This window comes from Sylvia atricapilla, chromosome 6, assembly GCF_009819655.1.
Source record: "Sylvia atricapilla isolate bSylAtr1 chromosome 6, bSylAtr1.pri, whole genome shotgun sequence".
NCBI classification, from domain to species: domain Eukaryota; kingdom Metazoa; phylum Chordata; class Aves; order Passeriformes; family Sylviidae; genus Sylvia; species Sylvia atricapilla.
The window spans coordinates 6,018,326-6,028,070 of NC_089145.1; the positions used below are offsets into that span (position 1 = coordinate 6,018,326).

Consider the following 9,745-nt stretch of genomic DNA (forward strand, 5'->3'; position numbering starts at 1 on the left):
ACCCCCAGGTCTTTTTCTGCGGGGCCATTAGAAATTGCTCAGAACGGTCAGTGGAATGAGGAGAGTTCAATACCGACTCAAGGCTGTCCAGTCTGGCTTAGGGGCTCTATGGCCGCAGAGGGGGATGTTGTGACCCAAGTGCAGGTGTTTCCTTGGACAGCAGTTCCCACTCCTGCAGAACGTTCGGGTTTATTTAGCGATCGCGCCCGCGTCCTCGCCGGAGCGCGGCTCCAGGGGCAGGGGGCGGAGCCTACGCGCCTCGCGCTCCTCGGCCCATGGGACGAGCTCGCCCCACCAATGGGGAGCAGCGGAACGGGCGGGGCGTGCCGCTGATTGGCTGAGGCCGTGGGGCGGGGGCGGGGCCCGGAGGGGCCGGTGCCGCTGAGGGGCTGCTGGTGCGGCAGAAGCGGAGTGCAGCGGCCGCGGGAGGTGGATCTGATGCGAGAGTGATCCGCTGTCAGTGACCCCCGGCGAGAGAGAGAGGGCCCGGCCACGCAGGTGGGTGTATTCCTTCCTTGTCGCGTCTGGGATCAGGCCTGGAAGGGAGCTAGCCGTGTGGGCAAAGGGGGGCGACGAGCCGCTTTCCCCTCAGATCGCTTCTGAAAAGAAACCTTCGGGGGGAGGACTAAAGGCTACCTTAAGGCAAGGTAGTGGAGATTCGGATTAGATGCGAGAAAATATTTTTTCGCTGTTGGTGTGATCTGGCATTGGAACAGGTTGCCCAGGAGGTGGTGGATGCAGAGGGTAATGGCCAAGCTCCGTAAATGTCCAGATAATACATCAGGTTCGCCGTGATAAGGCACATAGAGCCTGGAAGTCAGTCCATTGTTCACATCATAAGATGATGATCTTTAACATAAGAAGTGTTCGATGAGACTGAAAGAAAGCTACAGTGCATGTTTCACAGAGAGAATTAGGTGGTGCCGAGTAAATCATTCTCCATTCTCACTGATTTTTGACTTAGATAGGATTATATCTTGTTTTCTATGGTGTAAATGACATTTATGGAGCAGAGACTCTGGGCAAAAGTATCCAGTTGACAAGGTCCGGTACCGATAATGTTACAGCAGTAGTAATTTCTCAAATTAAGAAAGGCAGTTTAGTTACAGAGATTTATGAGAATGGGGTGAAACATTTTTTTTCCCTTTTACATATACATGTAAGTAATAAGCTGTATATTATCTATGCATCTTAAAAGAAATTTCCAGTTAGCAAGAAGTTTAATGGATTATTTTGATATCAGTGTTTTGATTATGTTTTGCTGAATGTAAGTTCACAGGGAATTAACTGGTGAAATTTTTTTGCTTCCTCTCCTCCACCCCCAAATTTCACGTGGTCTGAAGAATATATAGTAGATTTTAGTAACTTTTATTTGTGATTCTCTTGTAGAGTCATAAGACTTACTGAGAACCAGCTGCAGTAATGGGATTCCTATTTTCTTTTCTACAGGACATCATGGCAGCCCATCAGGAGAAAAAACTTGCTGAAGAAAGAAAACACCAAAACATGCAAAATGGTACTAAAGCGTCTCAAGGCCAGTGGGGAAGAGCATGGTGAGAGAAGCCAATGACCCCAAGTAGTCCTTGTATTTCCAATTGCTTCATTCTTACTCTTAGACATGCTGTATTCCTTTTAAACTTCCCTCTGTTAATAACAGATTTCTGTGTTGCCCTGCTCTGGAAAGCTCGTGGATAATTTGCTGTAGCAACAGGTGCTGAAGAAGAGTAATTCAGGTTTTTGGAGGCAGAGAGTTTGCCAGATGGTTTGGGTTAAAACATACTCCTTGCAAAAAAGAAAAATCATAAAAATGGGTAAAATTTCTGGTTCCCTCAAGGAAATAAATATTTCCTGAGTTTTGGAAAACAGGCACCCTGGCATCTGTGGCATTCCCAGCTGACAAGTCCTGCTGTAGCAAGGTTTATGAGTCATGTCCCAATTCTCAAAGGGTTGGGCAGGTATTAGCAGGGCATTGTAGTGCAGCTGGGAGCAGCAGCAGTAGCACAGCAATTTCAACATATGGCTGCCCGAGGTCTGTCTTTTCCAAGTTTCCAAGCTTTGCATAATGTTCTTGGGATTCCATTATCACTTCCAACTGAATACTCCACCAGTTAGAGCCACGATTGTCATCAAAAGAAATGAAGTCTGTAATAGTAATCTGGTTTTTGGAGGGGAGATTTCATCTGATTTCTTGCTCTGAGCAGCTAGAAGAGTTTTAGAGCAGTTTGTGGCAAAGTTTGTTCTGTGCTGAGTTTTTTATGTCTGTTTGACCACCAGATATGTCCATGCCCTGAAGACATTTTCAGTTTTCATCCAGTTAAGCCTAGAAGGTCCACTGAAAAAATTGTCTGATGTAACTCATGTATCTGAAACCTGGGGAAACAAAATGCTCTGTTTTGGATTCCAGGGAGGTGGACTGGTTTTCCTTGGCAAGCATCCTTTTCCTGCTCATGTTTGCACCACTGATTGTGTACTACTTCATCATGTCCTGTGCCCAGTACCAGTGCTCTCTGACAGATCCACTCCTGGACTTGCTGAGGGGGAATAAGCATCTGTCTGACATCTGGAACAGGACTCCCATGCTGACCTATCGGGCTGCTGGCATCTATTCCCTTTGGGTCACCTTCCAGGTACATGACTGAGTTATGTTCTGGGTGCACTGTCTGCCTTCTCATACCACTGTTGGATGAATCCTTTTGCACAAAGGATGGTGGAATGTTGCACTGGCATTTGCTCTTTGGTATTCCACAATTTCCAAGGTGTTTTGGAATCCAAATGAAGCCCAAATACTTGGGAAAAAAGGATGATGGGAATATACACAAATATTCTCTGTGTGACATATTCCTTAATGAGGTTCTTAAGGAAAAGCAGCTATATAACAACAATACCCATTTGTTTTAAATTAATACACAAAAAATAGATCAAAATAAAAGAATGAAGATGTGCCTCTAGTTACCAACTGCCCTGCCTCCCCACCAATAAAGGATGACAGCCTTACATGAAATACATCTTCAGAGCTGTAGAAGAGCTAATAGATATATTACTAGTCTAAAATCACAACAGCTAAATATTGCCGTATTGGTTTACCCAATACTTACCAGAAACTTAATAGGAATGTTTTATTTGGTAGATGTGTTTAAGGGATAGTGTTTTGAGGGGTTTTGCCTTGTCTGTACTTACTGTGAATACATTCTCTCTCTTGTAGGTGGTTTTGTACATGTTTATTCCTGATTTCTGCCATAAATTTCTCCCTGGCTATGTGGGAGGTGTACAAGAAGGTGCTGTCACCCCTGCTGGTAAGGTCTTCCTTGGAATACCTGCACACCATGCAATCTTCTGAAATTGCAATATTTCTGTTCTTTGAGTGTTTAATAACCCATGTGTAGCCAGAGGAAACATGGACATAAATGCTCTCACGTTCCTCACATGTTCAGTTCAAACAAAACTAGAAAGCAATCTAGATCATCTTTTAGAATAAAGATAGCATTTCTATCTCTTATAATTAGTAAAACCGTTGATCTTGTAGGCACCACACCATCAGTGTAAAAGTACTGGTTGATAATTCTGGCCCTTAAAATTGTCAGTGGACCAGTGCTGGTATTTGCTAAGACAGTTTTACCTTCTCAAGCTCCGTTAACCCAAGGGACTTGGTCAAAATGTGTGATGTGAACTGTTACTGGTGGCTTGTTACTCTAGTCAGTTTTGGGGAAAGTCTAAATTCAGTTTTATGACTAGAAAGGCTAAGCCTAAGAAAGCCTAATCGGTACAGCAGTGTCCCTAAACCAAGACAAGCAGAGTCCTGGTTTAGATCCAGCTGCAGGATCTGGGGCAGGAACTTTTCAGAAAAGTTCCTCAGGGTATTTAATTGGGAGGATGAGGAAAGAGAAGTAATTTCGTAAGCATTTGATTGAGCTTCTGTGTATTCTGTGCATCCCTTTATTAATTAAAAGCTGTGTTAATGCAGGGTCACTAACACTCCATTTTTTTCTTCATGTTTCAGGTGTTGTAAATAAATATGAAATCAATGGACTTCAGGCCTGGATCATTACCCATGTGCTTTGGTTTGCAAATGCTTCTTTCTTGCACTTCTTCTCACCTACCATCATTTTTGACAACTGGATTCCTCTGCTGTGGTGTGCCAATATCTTGGGATATGCAGTGTCCACATTTGCAATGATTAAAGGCTACTTTTTCCCTACCAATGCCAAAGACTGGTATGTGAATTTCAGTAATGAGGGAATACTAGGTAGCAGAAATTAATATAGTTAAATGAAAATTGGATATATAAATTGTATGACAGAGTGTATTTCACTGGCACAGAGAGCTAAGCCAGAGTATGGCAGTGGTTCTTTGCTTCACTAGCACCATTCCCTGTATTTCCTGCTGCACACCATGGGACTGGCATCCTCAGTGCCACAGATACACCCATCCTAAAAATAGTTCACTTAGACTGTTCAGAGGTGTTACCAAGAGTAAACTCGGGCACCTCTGAAATTCTGCAATTTGTGTCTATTAGAGTAATACTTTGGTCGGGTCAGTTTGTGTTACCTTGCACAACGTTAGATGGTTTTTTGATTTTTATTATCACTACATCAAATTAATCTGCGTTGTGTAGTCAGAGTAGCAATTACCTGTCTTTGTGTATAACCCTGTACATTTCTAAATGTACATTTTTTTTCATGTTTTACAACAAAAACATTTTTTTTATGTTTTACAGCAAGTTCACTGGAAACTTCTTTTATGACTACATGATGGGGATTGAATTTAACCCTCGAATAGGGAAGTGGTTTGACTTCAAGCTGTTCTTCAATGGGCGCCCTGGGATTGTGGCCTGGACTCTGATCAACCTTTCCTTTGCTGCCAAACAGCAGGAGCTCTATGGTGAATTGACAAACTCCATGATCCTTGTCAATATCCTTCAGGTAAATTCCAAGGAGGAAATTAGGAAACCAGTTTGGAAATAAGCTAGTATGAAAGTAGGGAAAAACTTTCTCCCATGGAAATGAAACTGAGGGTTTTTTCCTAGCCTGAAACAAGATCATTCAGCAATGGGACTCCTTTGGATTTATTCCCTGGTCTGAGTAAGTGGAAGCCTGCTCAACAGAAGCTCTATCCCTTCTCTTTGTGAGCCTGTGACTCTAAGCTGTAGAGAGATCAGGGTGGTCAGTTGTGAGTTCACTTCCCAAGTGTTTGTCCTTGAGTTACACTTGCCTTGGTCATCCTACTACCGCTTTACCTGTCTAGAGAGATAGATGTTGTGTGTCCAGGTAGATTGGATTGATGTGACAGCTCTTAACTGTGTTCAGGAATGTCTGGTTTTGAAGTGCTAACATGAAAACATGAAGGAATTTTGAGATCACATCACGTGGCAGCACAGACATGAAGCTGGTGCTGTTAAACAGGGTAACTGGTGACAGTGCTCTGTTGTTAATGTGAAATTATTCTGTTGCAGGGTATTTATGTTCTGGACTTCTTTTGGAATGAAGCCTGGTACTTGAAAACCATTGATATCTGCCATGATCATTTTGGATGGTATTTGGGCTGGGGAGACTGTGTTTGGTTGCCTTATCTCTATACTTTGCAGGTAAAAATGTGTACATTGTGTATTTGGGCTAACAGGAAGGAAACTGCAGAAACATTCTTTCTAGAAGTTTAATTTGTACCTTAAACGTTTCTATGTAGTTGGACTGTTGAGAAATGATTGCAACATTCTCTGTAACTATTCTCCTGTAGGAAGGCTTCCTGTCCAGGAATGGATTTGACATCTTTTCCTCTCCTGCCCTTCTTTTGTGCCTCTTTCTGTCACTGTCCATTGTGTCTGCATACTTTTCTAAATCCTTTCACTTTCCTTTCTTTTGACTCCTGCTGGTTGAGGATGTTTTGGTTAGTGGTGGTTCATTTGGGATTTGTTCCTTGGGTTTTTCCTTCTGTCTGGTTTGCATCCTTCTTGTTTCATGAAGAAGTGGAGTTTCAGGGAGAGAGAAGGAAAAGGAAACTCTAAGATTCAGAGTCTTCTGAAAGTTTTGTGCAGTTTTACTATTGCAGTAGATATTTCTACTCCTCCTTCTGCTCTGTTGTGGGTCACTGTAGTCAAGGAATTGACTTGGCAGTTGACAAGGGCTGCTGAGCCTCTGTTGGAAGTAAACAGCTGATTGTTTTTGTGCTCCCCAGGGTCTGTACTTGGTTTACCATCCTGTCCAGCTGCACACAGCTCACGCCCTGGGGGTTTTGGTGTTGGGCCTGCTGGGTTATTACATCTTCAGAGCCACCAACCACCAGAAGGACCTTTTCCGTCGCACCGGCGGCAGCTGCAGGATCTGGGGCAGGAAGCCCGAGTACATCGAGTGCTCCTACACGTCGGTGGATGGTGCCAGGTACTACAGCAAGCTGCTGACCTCCGGCTTTTGGGGCTGGGCACGCCACTTCAACTACACCGGAGACCTGATTGGCTCACTGGCCTACTGCCTGGCTTGTGGCTTTGAGCACATCCTGCCTTACTTCTACATCATCTACATGACCATTCTGCTCGTCCACCGCTGCCTTAGGGATGAGCACCGCTGCAGCAGCAAGTATGGAAAGGACTGGAAGCGCTACACTGCTGCAGTGCCCTACCGCCTCCTGCCCGGAATATTTTAAGGCTAAGGCAGGATGCAGGGGAAAGAGAAAAAGAAGAAACATTCAGGCATGCTGTGTTTAAAGTAACTGAAGTGAGGCACTGGACTGCGTCATTTTTTACAAGATTCTTTTAATTGGAATACCCCTCTGAATCTCCCCGTTTCCAAATTAACTTGGAGCTTAAGGAAAGATGCATCATGTATTGAGACCCCTGTGAAATCCCAAAGCTGGGAGGTGGCCTTACCCTTGATAGTAGCAGGGCTCTGGAAGCAGTTGGCAATGCTTCAGGACAGAACAAAAAGAGTTCTGTCATCTCTTTAGGAAAGAAGTTTTTTGATGCAGTTGCTTGTGACCATCAGAACCTACAATTGAGAGCAGCAGTGAAGGAGGTTTAGTTGTTGATTGCTTGTCACGAGATGAAGTGTGGAAATACTGAACTGCAGAATCTGGTCTGAAATAACTGTTATAATTGAAAACAAAAGTGAAAACTGTTATAAATTAGTGCAATTTTCAGCACCTGACAATAGGGAACATGACCAACTGAGTAATATTTTGATACTGAAACCAGACTTTGTGAAGCTCCTGAGCTGTGCTGCTTGGGCTGGAGTAGAGTTAATTTTTTTCATAGGAGCTGGTATGGGCATAGTTTTGGAATTGAGCTGAGACAGTGTTGATAACACAGGGATGTTTTCACTCTTGCTGAGCAGTGTTTTGAAAAACACTGAAGGCCTTTTCTGCATCTCACCTCACCCACCAGGGAGAGGTGGGTGCAAGGAGTTGGGAGGGGACATGGGCAGGACAGCTGACCCCAAGTGACCCAAGGAATATGGCATCGGGCTCAGCACATAAATAAAGCTGGAGGAAGAAGGAAGTGGGGGATGTCAGGAGTGATGCTATTTGTCATTCCAAGTCATTACATGTGATGGAGCCCTGCTTTCCTGGAGATGGCTGAAAATCTGCCTGTAGTTGGCAACTGGGGAGTATAGATCCCTTCTTTTGCTTTGTGTGTAGTTTTTCCTTTACCTGTTAAACTGTGTTTATCTCAACCCAGGAGTTTTCTCCCTTTCTTGATGCTCTCCCCCATCCCACAGTGGGGGAGTGGGCAAGCAGCTCTGTGAGGCTGAGTTGCCAGCTGGGGTTGGACCATGACAGTCATTTTTGGTGCCTGACATGGAGCTGGAAGGGTTTGAGGTAAAGCAGCTTTGGCTGGAATGTGCTGGGTTGGATTTAGGGCTGTTGGTGCTGCTGAGTCGTCAGGCTCTTGTCCCTGCCATGGGGCTCGTCAGGGGTTCCACTTTGATTTTGCTGCTGGCTGTAGTGCTTCTCCTCTCCCTGTGCTGTGCCTGGGAACATTGGATAGCAGCCCTGGTGACACAGCTGGGCTGGGAGGTGGCCAGGGCATCGCTGCTGTTTCTGTGCTGCTGGAACTCCAGTGTGAGCTCGAGTCTAGGGAGCTGTGAGCTGTGGATGACCCCACGTGGCAACAGGACAGTCCCAGGCATCAGTGGCTGGGAGTAAACCCATGGCACAGCAGGAACCTCTCCGAGCATCTGTGGCCATGGTTGTGTCCATGCCCAGGAAGGGAATGTGGCCCAGGGATAAACCTGAAGCCGCTGTGGATAAGGCCATGCTCAGCAGGTACCCCTTGAAACACCAGTGCCTGTGTGTGGGGTTGTGCAGGACCACCTCAGAGCCATGGCCATGGATAAACCCCTGGCACAAGAGTTACAGCCTTGGAGGCACTGCAGCCATGGGTGAAGCCACATCCACTTCTTTAGTGTGGATGGAAAACCTCATTCCCTGTAGTTTGTATAAAATCATGTTTGTAAAAGATTTTAGGTTCTAAATTCTTAGGTTAAGGACAAATTACATACTGCTAATTTTCCTTCAGCTATTTCTTTTCTTGTTACATGGTTATCTTTGAGAGTGACTAAAGGATACAAAAGGAACTCTTCAAAAATTTGATTTCAAGAGCTCCTTGGAATTGTGTTTTCCAAGGTGAACCAATTAAAAAGAAAGAGGGATCATAATATGAACTATGCAGTTTGCAACAAGATTGGTATTGCATTTAAACTAAACCACTTTTTTTAAATTATTGCATATAAATATACATATACTGTTAGTACTTAGAGTAAGTGGAACAGTGTAAATTGATGTTTTGTAGAAGCAAATGAAGGCACTGATCTTCACAGCAGGTTTGGATGAGCTGTGGTGGTGAATGTGTGCTTTGGTTGTGTTGCAGTCATCCCACAAAGGGTGGTCTGGGCAGGAGAAAAAGGCTCTCTGCAAACCTAGAAAACAGATGTATCTTGTAGCTGGGCTTTGTTTCAGAGCTGCATCCACACACATCCTTTTCTTAGGTAGCCTTGGAAATTGCACTGCCCCTTTGCTGTTAATGCCAAGGTTATTTAAATACTGCAAGATAATCTGCACTCTTAAATCATGGTAGCCTTGCACAGCACAGTGTGGTCCCTTCTGTTCCCTGGGAAACCTTGGATGTTTTGTGGAAGAAATTGCCCCTTCCATACCAATAAAAACCCCATCATCTATTCTCTCAACTTCATCCTAATCTAAGCACCATGTAAGCAGTGCTCCAAGCAGTGTCCCACTAGTGTCAGCCTTGAAAAATGGAATCTTACCTTTTCTAAAATCCTTAATTCCTTCAAATTAGTGTCGCAGAATGACAGCAGAAGAATGTACTGTAGCCTCAAAGTGGCAACTAAACTATTTTTTTGCTTTTAATTACCAGTCTAAAGCTGTGATCATGTGGTAATCTAGAGATGCACGGCCTAAATTGGTTCTCGTCAATACTGCAGTCTTCACTCATGGGTAAACTGATGTGCAGTTGAAAATAAAACTGTAATAGCATCTTTTCCCTACATTTTTCACACAGGATAAAAAAAAGTATAAATGTATGTGTCAGATCAAAAGCTGGCTTTCTTTCTTGAGGACGGATATAGATCTACTTTATGGCTACAGGACAGGAAGTGAAACTGGTTTTCTTAATGATATAATCCAAACCTTTTGTAATATATTTTCCTTTAAAAATGTAGAACATTTTTGCAGCCCAAGGTAATGTAAAATACATGTTTAATCATCTTACCGTAGTATAAATCCAAACAACAAAAAAATA

The 9,745-nt window shown here is 43.8% G+C and overlaps 1 protein-coding gene across 2 annotated transcripts; it reads left to right on the forward strand.

The window, feature by feature from the left end:
• The first annotated feature begins 430 nt into the window (after window positions 1–430).
• Window positions 431–9,711, forward strand: DHCR7 (7-dehydrocholesterol reductase). Of its 2 annotated transcripts, none has more exons than XM_066320533.1 (8): window positions 431–498; window positions 1,450–1,553; window positions 2,405–2,627; window positions 3,203–3,293; window positions 3,998–4,211; window positions 4,715–4,919; window positions 5,450–5,581; window positions 6,169–9,711. In XM_066320533.1, the coding sequence occupies exons 2-8, from the start codon at window positions 1,456–1,458 to the stop codon at window positions 6,631–6,633; spliced, it is 1,428 nt and encodes a 475-aa protein (XP_066176630.1). In that variant the 5' UTR covers window positions 431–498; window positions 1,450–1,455; the 3' UTR covers window positions 6,634–9,711. The 2 variants fall into 2 exon arrangements, with proteins under 2 accessions (XP_066176630.1, XP_066176629.1); XM_066320532.1 differs by lacking the exon at window positions 431–498 and adding an exon at window positions 511–647.
• Window positions 9,712–9,745: the final 34 nt, after the last annotated feature.

Bases quoted from the DNA above. Each gene is read 5' to 3' on its own strand.
- DHCR7 (XM_066320533.1), top strand. From the start codon at position 1,456: ATGGCAGCCCATCAGGAGAAAAAACTTGCTGAAGAAAGAAAACACCAA. The intron at 1,554-2,404 runs GTGAGAGAAGCC...TTTGGATTCCAG, and splicing joins GGCCAGTGGGGAAGAGCATG to GGAGGTGGACTGGTTTTCCT. The intron at 3,294-3,997 runs GTAAGGTCTTCC...TTCATGTTTCAG, and splicing joins AGGTGCTGTCACCCCTGCTG to GTGTTGTAAATAAATATGAA.